Source organism: Peromyscus eremicus, chromosome X, assembly GCF_949786415.1.
Source record: "Peromyscus eremicus chromosome X, PerEre_H2_v1, whole genome shotgun sequence".
NCBI classification, from domain to species: domain Eukaryota; kingdom Metazoa; phylum Chordata; class Mammalia; order Rodentia; family Cricetidae; genus Peromyscus; species Peromyscus eremicus.
Genome location: NC_081439.1, coordinates 98734616 through 98757537, shown reverse-complemented (window position 1 = coordinate 98757537; position 22922 = coordinate 98734616). Strand labels below are relative to the sequence as shown.

Here is a 22922-nt window from a genome sequence, read left to right as displayed (position 1 = left end):
GGACCTACCTCCCCAGTGGTACCCTGGCCTGGGCATTACCACTCTCTACAAAAGTGATCTTCTTTTAAAAATTAAAGTGCTCCACAAGAATCCTTCTCTGATAGCCTGTCAGCCTCCCTACTTCCTGTCCCTAGCCGAATAGCATCATTGCCAGTATGAGTAATCTGTTATTATGAGAGTCAACAATAAATTCATATTATTGTCAAAAGCACTACTCATTGTTAACATGCATTAAGCATGTCTAAAGTGTGAGGCATGCTAACTAGTTTTTATTGTTATTGTGCTCTATATGGATTTAATCCACATGAGACAGGTGCTACTCCTACTACCACTTTATAAATGGGAAAACCAAGTTACAGAAAGACTAAGCAAGTGACCTAAGGTCAAAAAGACAGTAAATGACACAGTGGATATCTGAATCCAGACATTGTGACTCCAGAACCCAGGCTATTATCTAGTACACTACAGTGCTTCTCTAAATGAACTGCCCTATGCCTGTTATTACTAATTTAAGCTATCTACAGTGCTATTAATATTTATTTCATACATGTTCTTCATTATCTCATTAGAGGAAATGCATTTATCACAGAAACCTCAAACTATTGTGTTCCCATGTCTTAAGTCTCCACCCACAGGGTATAGCACGAAAGTCTGCAGGAAACCAACAGTTGGGGTGGTCTGTTCTCTTTCTATGTGCTTAGGGTCCAGCTTTCTAATGAAACTATGAATCAAGTGCATCGTAACTGTTAATCCTATCTATATTTACCTCATCAACATTTCAAAAGTATCTAAAAGTTGAAGGCCTGTCCATTAGTTTAGTTTCCCAAAGAAGGCTCTTCCTCCTGTGTGTTTAGATAAAATACCTCATTCCTCAAAAAGACAACAGAGTCCAGTGACCTGAGACAGACAGGGTGTTCTGGAAATTTCTTAGCTTGTATGCTTGGCCAGATATCCAATATTTTAAATCAACTCTCTCATCGTTTAGATCAAGTGTAGTCTAAAATAACCAAGTTTGGTCTGGGGAGGTGGCTCATTAGATGAGACCATTTGCTGAGTAAACATGACGATCTGAGTTTGAAATATAAACATCCATTTTAAAAAAATGGCCATGGCTGCTGATGCGTGTAACCCCAGTGCTATGGAGGGCAGAGACAGGGGGATCACCTGTTGCCCACCAGCCTCACTTCAGGTTCACTGGTGATCCCTTTTGCAAAGGAATAAGGCAGAGATTGATAGAGTAAGCCCCCCCAAAAAAATCCTCCTCTGGCCTCAACATGTGTAACTCCCCTAACACATGCATGCATACATACAAAAACCAATCTGAAGAATTCTGATACATGATACAAAATGTTAAACCTTGAAAACATGATGCTAAATAAAACAAACCAAACCCAGTGACACAAATATTGCATGATTCCATATATATTAGATAACCTAGAATAGACAGATACACAGAGCAGAACATAGAATATTAGTTGCCGGGGGGGAAAGGATAAGAGAACAGGAAGTTAGCATTTGGTGAGGTACAGTTTCCACTGAGGATGATGAGCAAGATCTAGAAGTAGATACTGATGGTGGTTGTAAAACACAGAAAATGGATTGGAGGGTACTGAACTATATACTTAAAATGGTTGAAATAATCAATTTCACGTTATGTGCGCCATATGTTTTCCAAATTTCATACCCCATTACAATCCCCCATGGAGGCAGTGCTTACCAGGGTGTCATCATTCTGGTCTCCAAACATTTCTTTAAAAATCTTGCCAGGATCAGGAATTGGAGGAAATATAATGATCTTGAGCCTTTAAGAAAAGAGATTTTTTTTTTTGGATCAGACCTTCTAGTGCATGAGTCTCTCACATAAAAGACAGCTATATTAAAAATAGGCATGCAAAAGTCACAATACACAAGTCACTTTTAGTAAGTCACCTTTAGTAATGAGGGAATTGTGAAAAACATGTTTAAATGGCTATGGGAAATCAGTGTCCTAAGAGCACCAAATCTGCATAGAGGAAATAAGGCACCAACTTAAATTACTTATATCACTTAAAAATAATGAGGGCTGGGCATGGTGATACACATCTTTAATCCCAGCACTCAGAAGGCAGAAGTGGGTGGGTCTCTGTGAGTTCAAGGCCAGTCTGGTCTACATAGAGATTTCCAGACCAGCTATGGCTACATTGTGAGATCCTGTCTCAAAATTAAAATAAAATAATGGGGCATAATTTCAGCAGATAAGAAGTTTTCTTTTTATAATTTTGAGAGTATATATATTAGTCTAATGGCACAGACCTGTAACCTCAGCTACTCAGGAGCTTGAGGCAGGAGGGTCGTTAAGTTCAAAGCCTGCCTGAGCTATAGAGTAAGTTTAAGGCCAGCCTAAGTAACTTAGAGCCTGTCTTAATAAGAAGTGGGTTGGGGATATGACTTAGTGGTTATAGTGCTTGCTTACAGCACATACAAGAGCTTAGGTTCAATGTTCAGCACTGTGAAAAAAAAATCTCTTGTTTCTTGTTGCTATTTTTTGGCTGGTTGTTTTTTGCCTTTAAACAGCATCTCATGTTGCTCAAGCTGTCCACAAAATTGATATACAGCTCAGGCTGGCCTTGAACTCCTGATTCTTTTGTCTCTACCTCCCAAGTGCTAGCATTACAGGCATGCACCACTTCACACAGCCAAAATCTGATCTTTTTTTACTGCTCCCATTTTTTTCAATCCTAGTGATACACATGCCAGGCAAGTGGGCTGCTGCCTAGCCACATCCTCAGGCCCCTCCCTCCTCTCCTCTCTTTCTTGTGGGCCTGCCTCACCTCTCAGGGTGTGTCTCCAGGTGTACCCCATGGTTTTGTTCTATGTCCTCCTGAATCTCCGTCTAAGTGCTTGCTTTAGTCAGTTTAAACCTATTCCATGACATGACTCCCCAAGTGTCATCTCTACCTTAGAGCTCTTCCTTAAAGTCCAGGTCCATCTATACTGTTGTCTACTGTTCACATCTACTTGGATACTTACTAGGCATCTCTAACAATGACTTAAAAACTGAAATCCTCCCCTTTCTCTCAAAGGTAGCTCTCCTCATAGTTTTTTCCCATCTTGAGAAATGTCACTGACACTCAGCTGTTCAAGGCCAAACTCTGGAATGTTCAATTTCCCTCATACCTCCATAAGTTATTAACCATCAGCAATTCTTGTTAATTTGGGCTTTCAAAATATATCCCACACTGATCTAACCGCTTCTTCCTCCATGCCTAAACCTCTAGTACAGATTGCTTTCAATACGAGTGGTGTTAAATGTCTTTAACCCCAGCACTCAGGAGACAGAGACAAATGGACCTCTGTGAGTTCAAGGCCAGCCTAATCTACAAAAATAATTCCAGGCCAGCCAAGGCAACATAGTAAGAACTTGTCTCAAAACAAAAAATAAGCAAGCAACCAAAAAAAAAAAACACACACACACACAGACTGTCGTTTCCTTCTAGACATTAATGCCCTCTATCTAACACACCTGCTTCTATTCTTGCCCAAACAAAGTCTTTAATAGTGACATGATCCTATACATAACAGTACAACAGACCACACAAATCCTCTGCTTAGGGTATTCCAAGGTCTCTTACCATACCTACCTGGTCCTTTCTGAAAACTTCTCCAGCCTCATCTCTGGCGACTCTCCCTCACCCTGTCTCTTCCAGCCACACAGGACAAGTTTCATTTCAGGCCCTGAGTCTCGGTACTTGTTTTTCCCTTGGTCTGGACAAATATTTGAATGGCTCATGCCTGTATTTTATGAGTCTCTCATTAAATGATTATCTTCTTGGAGAGGACGTCACTGGTCACCTTATTGAAATGAGTCTCCTATCACTGTCTACCTCTACCTCCTGCCGACCTGATTTCCTACTATGTATGTGTACTATCCACTATAAAAATATAGATATGGCCTGTGTTCTATTCACTGCCATAAGCCTGGCACTTTGAATAGCAGCTAGCATATAAATGGATATCTAACATATAATGTTGAAATAAGGCTAAAGCTTTGGTTCTGGGCCCAGATCAATACTTTCATTCCAATCTTGAGTGTTAACTATAAGAGCAGCAACCACCTCTATACTGGTAAAGAGAAATAAAACTTCCTTTCTCTTTTTTGACACACAGTCTACAGAACTGATGGTGGCCTTGAGTTCAGTGTGCAGCTAAGAATACTTAAACTCCTGCTTCTCCGTTCCCCCACCTCCCAAGTGTTGGGATTACAGGTGTGTACCACCATGCTCAGCAATAAAAGCACTCTCAAGGAATGAATAGCATATGTTAGGGATAATCTGGCAGAGTTTTCTTTCCTGTGGCATCAAGTAGCTTTGCACTAACACTTGATAAGTCGTTCTATTAGCAATAGATTTTATTTCTTATTTTCTTTTTCTTTGTTGGTGATAGAAATTGAACCAGAGTCTCAAACATACTCACTGCATGTCCTACCACTGTGCTCCACTCCTGGACCCAACTTCTTTTTATTTTTAATTGTGCATGAGGTCTGGGGGGAGCACACATATGTGAACATGCCACTGTGCACATATAAAGGTCAGAGGACAACATTGTAGAAATGGTTCTTTCCTCAAACTTTTACATGGGTTCCAGGGGTCAAACTTACATCACCAAGCTTATTCAGTAAGTGTCTTTACCCAGTGAGATGTCTTGTTAGCCCCCTTAATCTCCTATTTCTAAAAGCTCATTCCAAGAGTTGTCAACTAACTGTGGATAAATCAGGTACTGAAAAGAGTCAATGTACATAGCACAGGGACTATTTAGCAATGCTTTTTTTTCCTCCTTTTTTATTAAGAAAATTTTTCCATTCATTTTACACACCAATCGAAAATCCCCCTCTTCCCTCCTCCCGTGCCCCCAGCCTCCCCCTCCCAACACACCCCCACTCCTCCCCACAAGAAGGCAAGGCCTCCCATGGGTAGGCACATCCAGTAGAGGCAAGTTCAAGCCCTTCCCCCTGCCTCAAGGCTGCTGGAGGTGTCAGGGCCATGCCAGAGCAGTGCTATGGGAAATTCACTTGATGTTTCCTTTACCACAAAAATGGGCACAATGATTTGCCTGTCATTTCGGCAAAAGTCACGCGTGACTGCAATTGTGCAAAAAATACAAGGCAAACAATCCACCAGCAGAAAGAGTAATAAGCATAGCACCCAGGCTAGCGGGAACTGTCAAACCTGCCTGGGCAAGTGACTTACCTTTTCAGGTAAAGAAGAAGGACAGTGATTGCCCCTGCAACGATGACTGGAATGATGAGTAACATGGTTATGTAGAATGTGGAGTTCGGCTCCTTACCTACGCAATAGAAAGAAAGCAAGCGTGAAGACATGAGATCTACAAGCTCTTTTTCGTAATGAAGCAGGCGACAATTCTATTTGCTAGTGAGAGCAGATATTTCTTTCCTATGCCTCAACCCATTTTCCTCAAATTCTTCAATTATCTTATAATAGTTTGAACAATTATCCTGCTCTGGTGCCTGAGCTTTCTAGATGAGTAAAGACCTTAAGGATTGTTTGCAACCAGGGCATCCTAACTTGTTTTAGACAGTATTAAATAAAAAAATTCCATATCTATTAACTCTTAACAATGACTGTCCTTTCTTTCCTTTTTTGTTTGTTTTTTTTGTTTTGTTTTTGTTTTTCAAGACAAAACAGGGTTTCTCTGTGTAACAGCTCTGTCCTGGAACTCGTTCTGTAGATCAGGCCAGCCTTGAACTCACAAAGATCTGCCTGCCTCTGCCTCCCAAGTGCTAGGAAAAGGCATGCACCACCACTGCCCAGCTTGACTGTCCTTTATTACTGTTTACTTAAAGACTTACAATCGTACTTTCCTACTGCCCACTACTGAATACTTAAATAAATTCTAACAACTACCACCATTATGATTCTTAAAGAGTGCCTCTCCTCTGTGTCTGGTACCATATCAGGTGCTCTGACATGCTTATCTCTGAGCTATTCTATCTGCTAGACAATATTATCTCAGATCTGTGCAGGAGATAAGGCTCAGGCAGGCTTCAAATATAGACCTGCCCAATTCCAAACTCTGTTTTTCTACACCTAACACATGGAAGGTGACTTATCTATTTCTAGGTTCATCTTTCCCACAAGGGCATGGGGATCTAGAAAGCATCATCAGGACCTAATGTCTTTGTTTTAGGGAACTTCTAAAATGACCCCAAATGATTTCTGCCTCCCAATGATCATACTCTTGTATACTTGTGTAATCCTCCGTTTTGACATGGGCTGAAATAACAGAACAGGACCAGTGCTGGTCTCTTATTTCCAGTATAAGTGATGGTGGACCATGATTTTCACAAAGCTGTTCTCTTACATACCCTTTCTTGCTAGGAATGTTCACCTGGGGAAGCTGATTTCTATGTCAGAAGGAAGCCCTGTAGAGAGGCCTAAGGGGACAGGAAACTAAAAAAATATATTTCTATTAGTTTCCTACTGCAGCAGATTATAGAAAGCTAGATGCTTGGGAAACAAACAAACAAAAAAAAAACAACGAAACTTTTCTTTCACAGTCCTGGAGGTAAAAAGTTTAAAATCAAGATACTGGCAAGGCCATGCTCCTTCTGAAGGCTCTGGAAAATAATCTCCCACTTTCCTCCAGCTTCTGGTAGCTAGCTCCCACAATCTTTGGAGTTTCTTGGTTATGGCTACCTTACTCCAGTATCCTCCTCCATCTTCACACGACTTTGCCCTTAGTGTCTCTCTGTGCAACCTCCTCTTCTTCTTTTCTTCCCCTTCAGTATGCCTAGAAGTGGGATACTGAAGTGGGATACTGGGATACTCTCCAGTCTCTGTCAAGCCTTTGGATGCGATTACAGTCCCACCTGCAGTCCTAATGCAACCGTGTGAAGCCGCTGGCTAAACTACACTAGTCTCCTGACCTAGAGAAACTGGCATGTGGGAGGTGTCTGCTATTGTAAGCTATTAAAGTTTGGTGTCAATTTGTTTTGTTTCTGTTTTTTTTTTATTTTATTCTTGAGACAGAGTCTCACACTGTAGCCCAGGCTGATTTATGATTCACCATGCAGCCATGGCTGGCCTCAAACTCATGCCAATCTCCCTGCCTCGACCCCTTGAGTACTGGAATTACAGGTATTAGCCACCATTCTTAGATAGGGTTGGTGTACTTTGTTCTGTAACAACAGATAACTAATGCAACCATATCTGACATACAGCTTGTTCAGTCTCTCAATGAATACAGAACGACATTCTTCAAAAACTCATTCCTATGACTCTTTTAACAGCTGTTTAAAAAGTCTCATTTTGGTTCTATATTGCCCCTAGTGGCCACCAAAAGAAAAGACAAGTTCCTCTTCCACCTAGCAATGATTTAAATATATGAATTCAACAGCTATGCCTTCTCAAAGTTACTTCATGTACAGTTCCTTAGCCATTTTGAGGTTCTTCAACATCTTCATTACCCTTTCAATGACAGATGCCAGTCAGTCATTGTATCTCCTACAATGTGATGCTGCACACACAGAGTGGGAAAGGTGTTCCCACATACTGTGTGTGTGTGTGTGTGTGTGTGTGTGTGTGTGTGTGTGTGTGTTTGAATGTCAAGTGCTAATGTTTAAGTAAGTAGGAACCAGAGTTAATGTCAGGTAAGACGTCTTCCTCTATTGCTCTGTACCTTATTTTTAAAGACAGAGTCCCTCACTAAACCTGGAGTTCACCAATTCAGCTAGATTGGTCAGCAAGCCCAGGAATCCTCCTGCCCCTATCTCCTGAGTACTGGGATTACAAGTGTGTACCACCATCCTAAGCTTTTTGGAAGTGGGTGCTAGGGATTGAACTCAGGTCCTCATGCTTACTTTACCAAATGAGCCATGTCCTCAGCCCTACTTCATACTTCTAATGGGGACGGACCACTGACGCCCCACCCTGCAACACTATCCATATGACCTGGGAGCTACACCAGCACTATGATCCAAGACTGCACATGCATTTCCTCTGGCATTCAACTCCACAATTCAAACAGGTCTTTCTCATCCTTTATTTGAGCATGGCCTGCTCAGCATAGCTACTAACACGGCTTATCTTTATTAAACACCACCAAGACACTCCTGAGTCTATCAACTAGCATCCAGGAGAGTTCTCTGGCATGGTACAACCTGAAGATTTGATGGTGCCTGCCTTCTGTGGTTTTGTTCCAGTTGCTGATAAAGATGGAGATGGGGCAGAGGTGAGGATAACACCCTGTGGATTGTGGTCTCCCAAAGAACTGTAGGTTGTCCATTAACCCCGGGTGATTTGACAGCAATTAAATGGAAAGGAAATGTGCATTGTAAATACATGGCAGCCCCTTTCGCGATCGATTTTGTGCTTCCACTTAGTTTCCAGCCCTCACTGTTTTATACTGTAATAACAGTGTGCTCTCTTACCTATACTCAGCGCTTCACTCCAGTTACTCCACAGGTGATTGTCATCAAAGCATAACTTGTTTGTTTTGATTCTTACTCTGACTGTGTAGACATTGTCAGGAAGAACACCAGGGAGTATGAAACAACTTGTACCCTTCGATATAAAGTAGAAATGCACAAAAAATATTATCAGTTTATTCCCTTTAGCTCTGCTGTTGAATTATAATAATTGGCAAAATTCTGTATGTGATTAAGACTTGGATTATAATTCAGATTATCTGACTTTGATTCTTTTTTTTTGTTTTTCGAGACAGGTTTTTCTGGATCTCGCTCTGTAGACCAGGCTGGCCTCGAACTCACAGAAATCCGCCTGGCTCTGCCTCCCGAGTGCTGGGATTAAAGGCGTGCGCCACCACTGCCCAGCTTTGACTTTGATTCTTGAAAAACATTGGCAATAGCCCACAGAACAAAACAGTTTGCTTTTCACTGAGCATTTCAAATTTACCTGACCTTCCCCACCCCCAGTTACTTGGTGTCCAAGCCCAAATAACAAAAGCTGAATTTACTGACCTCCATGTTTCTTTCAGATCCTGAATTCTGGCATTTGTCTTCTCCAACCTTGAAAAAAAAAATGAGTTCCAAAATTTAAAAAAATGTTTTATGTTTTTTAGCCACTTCTAACAAGCTTTCCTTACATCCTGTGTAAAGAACATGTGGGCTGGAGAGATGTCTCAGCAGCTAGGAGCACTTGCTGCTCTTCCAGAGGACCAAAGTTTGGTTCCCAACACCAATGTTAGGCAGGTCACAACAGTCTATAACTCCAGTTCCAGGAAATCTAACACCTCTGGCACCTTCATTCATATGCACATACCCGTACAGAGTCACACATATCACACATAAATAAAAATCATACAGAATTTAAAGAAATAAAAGAGAAATGTGTACAGTGGAGAAATGCTGCTCTTTTTATTAAGCAGTGCTATGTATATTACATGTCCCTGGGAATAAAAAATTCTTTCCCTATACCTCACACTATTCATGAGACCAAATTCAAGTATGCTGCAGATGTCAATAAATGAACAAAGAGACTGGGTAGACGTCTCAATGGTTAAGTGCTCACCATTCAAGCACAAGGACTAGAGTTCAGATCAGCAGAGCACATGGAACACTGGCTGGGTGGGTGTGGCATCCACCTATAATTCAAGCTCTAGAAAGATGGAGAAAAAGGATTGTCCCTAGTAATCTGGAGACTAGCTATATCAGTGAGCTCTAGGTTTGACTGAGAGAGTATCATTTTCTTTTCTTTTTTTTTTTTTTTTTTTGGTTTTTTGAGACAGGGTTTCTCTGTGTAGCTTTGCGCCTTTCCTGGAACTCACTTGGTAGCCCAGGCTGGCCTCGAACTCACAGAGATCCGCCTGGCTCTGCCTCCCGAGTGCTGGGATTAAAGGCGTGCGCCACCACCGCCCGGCCCGAGAGTATCATTTTCAATGAATAAAGTGGAAGCACAATAAAGGATGATTCCCAAAGTCAACATCAAACCTCCATACACATGCAAACACACACCCACACCACACATAAATGAACAGGAAAAAAATGAAAAGATATAAACACATAAATATAGCAAGCCACCAGATGAACCATCCTCATAACTTTGAAAGATGAAAAGACATTAAGCAGCACCCATGAACCATAAATAAATATTTTATAAAGTGTTAAAACTGAAATCCACAACCTATTAAGGAAACAAGCATGAAATGCAGAGAAGAAGAAAACATATGCAATCTCTAACAAAGGCTGTGGATACATTTGTCCTCTACATATTAATGAAAGACAGCTCAATAGAAGAATTGGAAAATGACCCGAAGAGGCAATTCACAAGAAGGTATGCACACAGCAATAAATATGAAAAAGTTCTTAACTTCATTGGTCATCAGGGCACTAGAAATGAAATAGAAACAACGATATACACACCTCCTAGACAATATCAAGTGTTGATGGGTCACAAGGTGCCTGCAACTCTCAAATTCTGTTAAATGTATAGATTGGCACAAACATTTGGAAAAATTGTCATTTTCTACTAGAGGCAATCATACATAACCTTTTGACAGCCCCCACCCCTACATAAACAGAGGCATGACCACAGAGAGTTATGCTCTTGTGCACCAGGAGACAGGCATACAAATGTTTGTAAACTCTATTCATAATAGCTTAAACTGGAAACTTGCCAAGTCAGTGAGAAAATCCATTAGTAGAAAGTGATATAGTCACACAAAGGGATGCATATAATGAGAATTAACCATCTATTGGGAAAATCTTGTAAACTTTATGTTGAATGAAAGAAGACAAACCCAAAAATATGTTCTGGCCTTGGTGTTATAATGGTGAGCATAGCTGCTGTCCAAATATGTTCTCCATAATTCTATTTATAGAAAGAATTTGTTGGTTGAGAGAGAGAAAGAGACATACAGAGACAGAAACTTGCTCCATTGCCGGGGTTGAGCTCAATTCCCTGAGCAAGCTATTTTCCTCTCAGGCCTCTGAGTAGCTGGGACTAGAGACATGGCGGGCATGCCTGAGAAAGCTTAAATGGTGGCAACAAAAGAAATCTAGAAGATTAGAAGTCTTGATAATAGTTTTCCCTTAGGAGTATAGCACCTAGAAGAGATAATGAGGGGGCTTCTACGGTGTTGGCTACACAGGTAAAATTCATTTCTGAAGCTGTTTGGAGAAGTACATGCCTATAATTTCAGCACTTGGAAGGCAAAGGCAGGACGGCCAGGAGTTCAAGGCCAGCTTCAGCTACACAGTGAGCTTGAGACCAGCTACATGAGACTCTGTTTGCTAAAAACAAAAACAAAACAAACAAACCAAATAAATAAAAGCAACTTATGAAAAAATGTTGACATGTACATCATGACTTACATCCTTTTTTCTAGAGTGAATTGTATTCCATTACAAAAATTTTAAGCTGTTTATTTAATATATTTGTCTGAGTGTATGTATGTGCACCATCTATGGGCAGAGCCAGCAGAAGTCAGAAGAGAGTGTTGGATTCTCTAGAAGTTTCTGACAGTTCTGATCCTACCATGTAGGGGTTGGGAATTGAACACAGGTCCTCTACAAGAGCAATAGGTGGGCTTAATCACTGAGCCATTTCTTTACCTTCCTTTACAAATTTTTAAGAGAGACTAGTCTCCCTTGTTGAGAGCCTAAGAAATAAATTTGAATTTTTTCAAAAACAGTCCAAAAAAATCAAGCATGAAAATCTGTTGCTTAGTCTTAATAGTCAAACTTCTAAGAAACATTTTAAAAACTTTTAATAATTTAGTTTTATTTTGTGTGCCCTTGTGTCTTGCCTACATGTGTGCCTATATGAGGATGTTGGATCTCCTGGAACAAGAGTTACAGACAGCTGTGAGTCGCCATGTGGGTGTTGGGAATTGAACCCCAGTCCTCTGGAAGAGCAGCCAGTACTCTTGACCGCTGAGCCATCTCTCCAGCCCCTGTCAAAGACCACAACATACCACTATTAATTTGGCACTCAATGCCATTCACTAAATAGTCCATAGCAGCATTTCTGAAGAGCTAGAAGGCCACCAGAATGAGGAAAGACTATCATTTCAGTAGTTCATACACAGGCAAAGAAAAAGCAGGAGGCCTCAGTGTCCTATTTCTGGAACCACTGGCCTTCTGGGAAATCACAAGTGTCAAGTGCCACTTGAGGGATCAAGCTGTAGACTGATGTCACTTCTTTCCTGGACCATTTCCCAAACATACGAATGCCAAAGCCAGCAAATCACTGTGTAGATTAAGTCTGGGCTCTTGTTCCACTGTAAATCCTCATGTATGGGTCAGCAGCTGCTCTTACCTCTGAGAGGGGGAAAACAAGGGCACAGAGTACCCAGTAGACTGTTTCCAGGGAAGGGGTGGGCATGGAAAACAATTCCTACCTTATTTCAAGATTCTGTTCTAAGCTACCTCTGACTATAACCCCCCCCCCCCATATGATGGTAGGAGTTCATGATCCAGTTTACCCATTCCCCCGGCCTGCAAACCCAACAAACAACTCCTCAAGTAATCTTTCAGAAAGAAAAAGAAGGGACTAATCAGCAAAGCTCAAAATTAGCACACAAGGAGCTGATGACATTTTAGGGAGGAAGCAGCTGGTAAACATCTGCTTAAAGAAAAGCATTAAACTCAAGCACATAAACAGAGTAATTCCAAATAGACTGTAGTCCGGTCTATGTATATAATGTCCATGGTGTACATGTTTTCCTTAGTTCAGAAGTTCTGTACATACATACATATATGTATATATATAAATTCAACAAGACTTTAATTAGTATGGATTTTTAAGGACTAGGGATTGAACCTTGGGCCCCAAGCATGCTAGGCAAGGGTTATTCCGCTGAGCTGTAGACTTAGCCTTTATTTAATGATGATTTGTACATAGTATTGTATCAAGTAATCTTAGTCCAAGTTGAAGACACAGAGACTGACCTCTGAGGTCATATTGACTTATAAGCTGTGTGAAAGTTACTTAATCTTTCCTTCAGCCTTAGTTATCAAAAAAGTGTGTTCCAATAATAATAATTTCATGGGTTATTATGAGTTACTACATCAGAAGCCCTTAGATGAGTATCTTTGTAGCATATTCTAGACAGTTGATAAATGGTAGTTAGTACTATTATGAGAAGTAGTAAGGTGATCTCCAGTGGTTAAAAACACACACTTGGGGTTAAGATTTTTGCTTCCATCTTTTTCAGTTTTTATTTTACACATGAGCATTTTGCCTGCATGTATGCCACATGGTGCCTGTAGAAGCCAGAAGATGGCATCAAATTCCTGGAACTGGAGTTACAGCCAGTCTGAAGCTACTACGTGGGTGCTGAGAATCAAACCCGAGCCTTCCAGAAAAGCAGCCAGTGCTCTTAACCATTGGACCATCTCTCTAGTCCCTTTTGCTTAATCGTGACTCTATCCTTTACTAGAAATATGGCCTTAGGTGTAACTAAACTTTCCCAGTGTAAAACAGGGCTCAAGGCCAGGCAGTGGTGGTGCACGCCTTTAATCCCAGCACTCAGGAGGCAGAGCCAGGTGGATCTCTGTGAGTTCGAGGCCAGCCTGGGCTACAGAGTGAGTTCCAGGACAGACTCCAAAGCTACACAAAGAAACGCTTGTCTCTAAAAACCAAAAAAAAGGGGAGGGGGCTCAAATAACAGGACATAGGTCCCTATGCTTAGTGTGATTTCTAAATGAGAGAATTAAGAGAAAGTACTCACTAATATACCTACTAAGTAGTCAACATTCGGTGCATAGAAGCTGCTGTTAGTATCAAGAACTGAACAAAGTCGACACTACTCGATGCCTGCTGTATACTTTCAGTGGAGACAAGAGGCATAAGTGTGATCAGGTTTTAAACAGCAGGGCATAACTGAGAGGCTAAATGAGTTCAGAGAAGCAGGACATGTCTCAGCATCTCACACAGAAGCATCCGGGGAGGTAAAGGCTGGAATGATCAAAATACTCACTTTGTTGTCAGACTAAACATCCTCTTCTCCCCCATACAGAAATCATTGCTTTTCGTATGGGGACACCATGCTTTCTAACACTAACAGTCACTTCATATCACTACACAGTTTCATCGGCAAACACCCTGAAGGACTCTGTTCTGCTGTGGAGCTGGGCACTCCCTGTGTCGTTAGAGAATATCAACACTGACTTATTTTAGAAAGCATTTTGAGAGTTCCATCATAAGCTAAAACAACTAGACCCAGAAATTTTACCCATGTGCAAGATACCAGGCTCCTTTAAAAGCCACTAACACACTTTAATATAGAACTTCTAAAATGCAAATGTACAAACGACCCAGGCAGGTAGCAAACAAGAGAGTGAATGGTACACTCTCCGTGGTCTTGAGGCGCCACCTTATGGAAATACACACCTAGAGTAGTCTGATTTTAAATCTGGACCCAAAAGAGGTTTTTTAGATATTATATGTAGTGTGTGCCCACACATGTGCACACATATGCATGTAGATGTATGACTGCTATGGCATACATGTGGAGGTCAGAGGAAAATTTTGCAGGAGTTGGTTCTCTCTTTCTACCCATGTGGATCCCAAAGACTGAACACAAGTCATTAGGCTTAGCAGCAAACCATTGGGCTATCACACCAGCCTCCCCCTCCGATTAAAATTTAATAGGCAAAGAAACAAAATCTCCCAAGAATCTATAAAACTTTAAATCAAATAATGGGACTGATGCCCTAGGGTTACACCATATTCTGGTGAAGGCCCCACAGAGACTTCTAATTTGTATGTCTTACATTGGTTTTTGGACAGCAGACATGTGTGTAATCCAACAAACATTGACCATTCCAATTTGACTACATGGCTGCCCCAAACTCCAAGAAAACAGAATGTCTTTTCCAAGGCATCTACACACCTGCATTATTTTTATCTCTGCCTATTACTTAGACATCTTTCCTATCATGTTTTGGCCACACCTGCCCCCTCTGTTTTCAACCACATGTCAAGCTCTTTATTGACTCAGTTTTTTTTTAAATCTGCTGTCCTTTCTAACCCCAATTCCTCATATATCTAGCTCCTGCTAAGCATTCTGCTCTCATATCAAATGTCGTTATTTTATGTGACTTCCCTGCCTAAGATTTCCTCAGGCCCATCTAGTCATTCTACTGATTCTCCTTTCTTTCTTTTTTTCATAATACTCACGCTGTGAAATTACTTTACTAATTCACATACATTTTCCAATCAGCAATCTCCATGAAGAAGAAAAAGAAAGAGAGAAACCAAACATGCTTGTCCCACAGCTGTAGCAAGCAAAGGTGTCTGGTACATGGCAGCCAATAGCAATGCTTTAAGCAACTTAAACTCTGTAGTCAATACTACTGTAAACCTTCAAAACTTGCAATATGCCTTCTTTTCTATTTTTATTATCATCATTATCTGTTGACAAATGTTAAGAGCTACATTTCATTATGATCTGAGTGATATAATCTAAGAAAACTCACGGAGAAAGGAGACTGGAGTTGAGTCTGACTGCTATTGACTTCTACTTCAGAAGATAAGCATCTGCTACTAAAATTCTGTGGATTCTTCCACTGCACGAATAAGGCATCATTTTTGAAGAAAAGATGTTTAATATGTGGAGGACCAGGTTTCACTGAAAGATAGAAGAAAGAAAATTAGTTTCTACAAGTTTATTAAATTACATGTATATAAGATATGATTATATATGTAAACTGGATAATGAAGGTTCACAAAGTGAAATCAAAATAGGGCTGATAGCTTTTAATGACTTCACATGATCTGATATAGAGTTTGAGAATTTCTGATTAGCCACAATTAGCAGAGGAAGTGTATTTAAAACTGCCCAGTAAAATGGATTTAAGGAGAGCCTTTGGGGTTATCTGGTAAATGACATGAACTCTGATCTGAGTCTAGTCAGCAAACAGTCAAGGTAGAATCAGGACATCTAGCCGCCACACAGAGAATAAAGAAAAGGAATTCTTGGTGCAGATGTGCTTCCACTACATGGGTAAGAAAATACTGGTACAAGAGGCTTCTCTAGCTCTCCCTCACTGATGCCAATCCAAGACTACAATTTCAAAAATACTCTGCTCTCCATTGTAGGCTGTAACATGGCTGCACTTTGAGAACATTTTGTTAAGCAAAACAAGCCAATCTAGAAAAGACAAGTGCTACGACTGTATTCATGTGAAATGCTAAAGTAGCTATAGTCAAAGAGACAGAAAGCAGAAGAGTGCTGCTAAGAGCTGTGGGGAAGCAGAATTAATGTTTAATAGTATAATGGCACCTTTGCATGATGAAAAACTTACAGACGCTGGGCAGTGGTGGTGTACCCTTTAATCCCAGCACTTGGTAGGCAGAGGCAGGTGGATCTCTGTGTGTTTGAGGCCAGCCTGGTCTACATAATGAGTTCCAGGATAGCCAGGGCTGTTACACAGAGAAACCCCGTCTCAAAATGAAAAAAAAAAGAAAGAAAGAAAAAGAATCTCTTGTAGAGATCTGCTGTACAGCAATATGAATATACTTAACACTACTGTGCATGTAAGATGATGGTGGTAAACTTAGCATTGTATGATTACAATCCCAATTAAGAATGAAGTATTTTGAAAGCATTAGCCAGGTCAGATTACTTTTGCAGGTGTGAACTATGGTTAAGAATAAGTAACAGAAAATAATGAGTAATTAACAGAAAACATAGAGGCCAACTTCTTGTCAAGAAGAATTTTTATGTCACTATTAATTCCAGAAAGAACAGTAAAACCTTAAAAACCCTTCCTAAGATAGTCTGCCAAACAAGAGGAAGGACAGCTTTACTTCAGCCACCCCCATGTGATAAACTAGCCTGACCTCACTCTCTTGGCCTACAAACTAGGCTGCCTTTGGTCCCCTGCTACAGTTGACTTCCAAGACTATCTGGAGGAGTGGGAAGTAGTGTTCTGCATACAGATTTAGACAAGCCTTTGTCAAATTGTGCCTATTTCTTTCTATTAATCATCCACTTCTCATTTAGCCAGAATCTGAGCTCCCTTGTAGGTTACTACAACAAGCAAACCAATATACTGACATTATTTTACTTTGGAGATTTACAAAATGCCTTTAGATGTCTCACGTCTTTTGGCTCTTAAGGGAACGATCTATTCCATTTTACAAATAAGGAAACACTCAAAAAGGGTCTATTTGCCTTAGCAAAAGGAAGTGCTAAGTTCTCAACCAAATATGTGTTGTTCAAGCCTTGTGCTGGTTAATTTTGTCAAGCTGAAACAAACTAGAGTCACCATTGTAGGCTGTAACATGGCTTGAAGAGGGACAGTCTCTATCAGATAGACCTGCAGGCACATCTGTAAGGGCACTTTGTAGATTGCTGATTGATGTGGAAGGATCTAGCTCACTGTGAGCAGTCCCACCTCTGAGTAGGCTGAGCAAGCCAAAGGGAGCAAGCCAGTAGTCAGCCTTCCTCCATGGTCTCTGCTTCAGTCCTTCCTCCAGTTTCCTGCCTTGAGCTCCTGCCTCAGCTTCCTTCAATAGTGGTCTGTGACATGCAAATGTAAGACAAATAAACCCTTTCCCTCCCAAGTTGGTTTTGACCACTGTTTTATGAAAGTAACAGAGAGGCAAACTACTACTGGCCTGTTAGGCAATACAGTCAGATATGGTTGGCCTACACATTATAACTGAACAATACATGTGCCACATGAAGTTAAATATTTTGAATATGGTGGTGAGTGTATAGTTCAGTGGTAGAACATTGCTTAGCATTCGCAAAGTCCTGAACTCAATCCCCAGCATTATGAGAAGTATTCTAGTAATACTCCTGAGGAGTGTTTCTAGCCAAAAGATTATTCAGGGACTATATGATCAGATGAGCATCTCCTCCAGAGGATCAAAGTGAAACAAGATCTTTGAGTTAGACAGCCCAGGTTCCAATCTTGGCTATACAACTGATTGTCCTAAGTCTCTGCCTGTTTCTAAGTCAACAAGAAGAAAGCATGTGGTACTCACCATTTCCAATTTGCTTCTTGAAAACATCTATTAAAAAAAAGCTTATATAAATGCAGTCTCTTGTTTCAGGAAGATCTTCAGACTGAAAATTATCATCTTTAATTATTTGTTTTAACTATTCAAAATATGGGACAAACTTTTATCCATGTTGTCCAAGAGGGCTTTGAAAACTTACCATAGGAAGTTAAAGACACTATTTTGTAGGATGGCCTAATTTTCCCAGCATTATCCTTGACCATTATTTGAATTCTGTGCTGTTCAAAATTGGAATCTACTTTAGTTAGTTTAAAGGAACAGCCAATGCGTTGACCTTCTCTATAGATGTTTTCACACTGAAGAATTTTTCCCAGGCTCTTGTACCTACAGATAAAATGAGACAATGCTCTGTGTTATTTTGAACACAGGGTCAAGAGACAAGGGTAGTCATTTTTTTAAAATAGCTGAAAGAAATGTCCATGAAAAGCAATATATGCAATAAGGCATGAGTGTTTTTTAACCGCCTATTTTCTAATGTGGCTCATTTCATATTCTAGAAAAGATTGTCCTTTGATGACAGACATTGGTATTCACAATAGCCATGGGCACTGGAATCCTGACCTTCCTCTTCTATATGAGGGAAGAAGTTCTGAAGCCAGAATGAGAAGTTTTACCCCTTCTGAAAATGCATATATACTGAACCCCAACGGTTCCCCTCTGCTCCACTCTGCCTCTTTCTTCCTTGCTTTCTTAGATGGTTCCCCTCCTTCTTCCCTGCTCCCAGGGGTGGGGAGTCATAATAACATTCTTCTCTACTTCTGTTTTATGTGTGTATGTATGTACCCGTGTGTGCTCACAAACGCATGTGGAAGTGAGAGGGCAATGTTGGATGGTTTCCTCTATTGCTCTCCACTTTGTATTTTGAGCAGGAGTTTTGGTACATTTACTGACTAGCAAGCTCCAGGGGTCCTTCCATCTTCTCTACCTCAGTACTAGGATTAAAAGCATATACCACTACACCTAGCTTTTTTTAAAAATGTTGGTACTAAGGATGTGAATGCAAATCCTCATGCTTACAAGGTAAGCAGTATACCAAAACTCAGCCCTTCACCTTCTCTACTTCCAATTTCCCTATCTACTCATTCTGCGGAATTCCTAAATCTGACCATTCACCTCGGAATTCTTCTAAGATTTCATGTTTTGTTTGTTTGTTTGTTTGTTTGTTTCACACGGGGTCTTGTTGTATAGGTCTAAGTGGCCTGGAATTCACCATGCTTGCCTGGAAATCACAGAGACTCACCTGTCTCAAGTCTACTGAGTGTTGGGATTAAAGGCATGCATCACCACCCTGATCATCCCAGACTTTAACCATTCCATTTTAGTGTTTCATTCTTCCCTTTTGCCTCAGAGTCACTGTCTGAAGACACCATATGTACCCTCTCCTCCACCAAATTGCCATTTATGCCAATCTTTCCATTTCTTCCACTCTGAGCTCATTTTCTCTACGTTCCTTAGATACTTTGAAATGATGTTTTTTCCTTTTTCTCTACATCCTATCACGAAGTTCTGTTTGCCAATTTTCTTGGAGTCTCATCTCTGATATTCCCACTGGCCACCCCCTAATTCATGATCTCACTGTTTCAGATCATATTTGGCCTCTATGACCTTCATTATTAATGCCCTCCCATTACTGCCAGATCAACACAAGGGCTTTCTGAGTGTCCACTCTACCATTAGGCTTTCATAAGTGGTACTGTTGGCATCCTAAATAATATTTCGTCTCTCCACATACCTTCCCAAGTGACCATGAGCACCTAGACAATGGATAGTGTATTCATTACATTCTCTCTCCCTCCTTCTCTCTGTCTCTGTCTCTCTCTCTCTGTCTCTCTCTCTCTGTGTCTCTCTCTGTGTGTGTCTCTCTTTCTCCCTCTCTCTCTCTCTCTCTCTCTCTCTCTCTCTCTCTCTCTCTCTCTCTCTCTCTCTCTCTCTCTCTCCAGCATCAGCTATCAGAGAACTCTGTTTTTTTAGGAACTGGTACAAGACAGGGTCAAGTCTTACATCATCTGCCACAGTTGGAGTTATGCAAAGGTTCTGTAGAAAAGGAAGATCATTTTTAAAAAATGAACAAAGAACAGACAGTCTCAAACCCTTGACCTGTAACCTCAAACTTATCTGTAGTTTTTCCTGAGCTCAGCAATCAGAACTCTGACAGAAACGCAAATCCTACTGCAAATCAGGGTTTTTTTTAAAATAATGAAAAAGTAATATATTTACTCCTACAAACACTACAAAGAAGTGTTTTGACACAGAACATGTCTTTCAAGAGACAGTTCATCTCTTCATGTTGCTGTTCTTGTTGAGACACAGGGTCTTGAAGGCCAGGCTGGCCTCAAACTCCCTCTGCAGTCAAAGACAAACTTGCACTCCTAGGGTCCTCCAGCCTCCACTACCAAAGTGCTGGGATTATAAGCATGTGCCACTATGATCACCTAAAAGCACAAAATCTTTCCTCTTAGTTAGAAATCTCTATGGATTATAAAAGAAAACTTTTAAAAATAAGTTGTGGTCATGAGTTGTTTGGGGATTAGACAGTCTTGGAATGTTTTCCAACCACAACAGAAACTAAAGCTTCTAATGACATTTTTCTTGCATTACAAAAGCTAGTGATAAATGTGACTTTTAAAATATAATGAAAGGAACTCCTGTGATGTATAGTCTTTTAGGTTCATCTTTCATTTTGTTCCCTCAACAGTTCATAGATACTCGTGGACTCTGAAAGTGATTAATGCAGGGGGAAAATCCCCAAAATTGATCAAGCTGGCTAAACTGGAGCTGTTTTAGGTCAGGCTCTTTCCAATACCAAAGTACCCTGTTGGAACACAAGTCACTGCTCTGGGGTTGCAAACAATGATTTTGAACTCAAAAAACAACTTCCCACTAGGGGACTTAAGGGGCTAGGGGAAACAGTCTGGCAATTTGTGCAATGTGTGGTCTACATGGGTACGTAAGCCATTGTTTATGTTTGCTAATCAATAACATGTCTGGACTCCCTTGACTTTGGGGTTTTGATTGAAAAGTATCAATCTGGGGGGATGAAGAGGAGGAGGCACGGGCTTGATGCCAGTTCCATGTGGTGGAAGAAGAGCAGCACTGAGAGCTGACTGTACCTCCAAGAGAATGCAAATAACTAGCAAACACTAGTATGTGCAGCCCTCACAAACTGCCATGCTGACCATCAGTCACTATTGCAAGCACTTTTCATATAACAGCCCTCAACCATCTTTGGAAGTGGTTATTATCACTTTCCCCATTTACATCATTTACAGATGATAAAACCAAGGCTCAAAGATAAGAAAGGATCATTGTAAGTAAGGATTTGAACACACACATAGTCTAACACTAGAATGAAGAAGTTGTTGGATGGAGAGAGCAGAAGACATGGGGCAACACTGTACAACAGAAATGCACCATCCAATGCAGCAGTCACTTGTGACCACTGGAATTGGCTAGTGATATTGAGTTACTGAGGTTTTAACTTCATTTAATTAAATTGTAAACAGCCTGTGGTGGTTTAAATGAGAATGTCCCTCAAAGGCTCATATATTTGAATGCTTGGTCCCCATTTGGTGGAACAGTTTGGGAAGGGTTAGGAGGTGTGACCCTGCTGGAGGAGGTGTGTCACTGAGGGTAGATTTTGAGGTTTTGAAACCCATGCCATTCCCGGTTGGCTTTCTTTCTGTCTTGGAGTTGAGGATCAAGTTGTGAGCTCTCAGCTACTATTCTAGTGCCATGCCTGTCTGGCTGCTGTCCCACCATGATACCATGATAGTCATGGACTCTAACCCTCTGGAACTGTTAGCCCCAAATTAAACACTTTATTTTATCAATTGTCTTGGTCATAGAGTCTTAGCACAGCAGTAGAAAAGTAACTAAGACACAGTCATACATAACTAGCATCTCCTGTATTGAGCAGACCAAGTACACACTACATATACTATGGAGAGAGCCTCCAGAAATACACTGACAAGTAGTAGTATCTTTGATACCTGACCACTATGGTATCAGTAAACTACCACTTTCCAGATCACTTCTTGAGCCATGTCCAGTTATAGATTGTGCCTTGCCAAAAGGTATCAACGTGGGACTGAATACCAACAGAAATACTATCTGCTGTCAACCTTGACAAGAGCCTGCATCATCCAAGAGAAGAAGAATGCTTTTCCAAATTAATCCCAAGAAGACTGTCTTAGGGTTTCTATTGCTATAAAGAGACACCACGGCAACTCTTATAAAGGAAAACATTTCATTGGGGCTAGCTACAGTTCAGAGGTTTAGTCCTTTATCATCATGGCAGGACATAGTGGCATGCAGACTGACATGGTGCCGGAGAAGGAGCTGAGACTCCTACATCTTGATCCACAGGTAGCAGAAGCAACTGTGTCACACTGAGCGTAGCTTGAGCAAAGGAGACCTCAAAGCCCACTCCCACAATGACATACTTCCTCCAACAAGGCCACACCTACTCCAACAAATCCACACCTCCTAATAGTGCCACTACCTATGGGGGGGTAGGCATTTTCTTTCAAACCACCACAGGGACACTGTATGGTTTGCATTGAGTCTTGTTTTTTGCTAGCATATCTCCAGGGCATGGGCACCTCCCTATTTTTCTCTTACTAGATCTCCAAGAACTAGTTTACCCCAACTGTAAAAGCTAGATTGCTTTCCTTCACAGTCTGTCATGAAATAAGGAAGTTTAAGACCCTCCCAACCCTCTTTCTAATCCCCTCCTATAGACACATTTCTAAAGGATTTCCCTGTGGTTCCAATCTAATAACTCTGGGGTTAATAGCATAAGAAACATGGGGAGCTACCAATTCCTAAGGTATCTTTAAAGCCTGTATTAACAGCTCTCTATGGCTTTTACTGCATCACAGAATCAGGAGACTCCTAGAAGCTTAATTCCGTTTGTTTTCCTTTTAGCACCTC

General features: G+C 40.8%; 1 protein-coding gene across 1 annotated transcript in view; it reads right to left on the bottom strand.

Annotated features, from left to right (window-relative positions):
* The window catches only part of Il13ra1 (interleukin 13 receptor subunit alpha 1), a 62753-nt gene that overhangs the window by 15805 nt on the left and 24026 nt on the right, over positions 1-22922 (bottom strand). The window contains exons 5-10 of the mRNA XM_059250397.1: positions 18130-18314; positions 15437-15588; positions 8975-9022; positions 8426-8558; positions 5226-5322; positions 1718-1802 (exon numbers count right to left, since the gene is read on the bottom strand). Coding sequence (XP_059106380.1) covers positions 1718-1802; positions 5226-5322; positions 8426-8558; positions 8975-9022; positions 15437-15588; positions 18130-18314 — 700 coding nt within the window. The remainder of the gene's footprint in view (positions 1-1717; positions 1803-5225; positions 5323-8425; positions 8559-8974; positions 9023-15436; positions 15589-18129; positions 18315-22922) is intronic.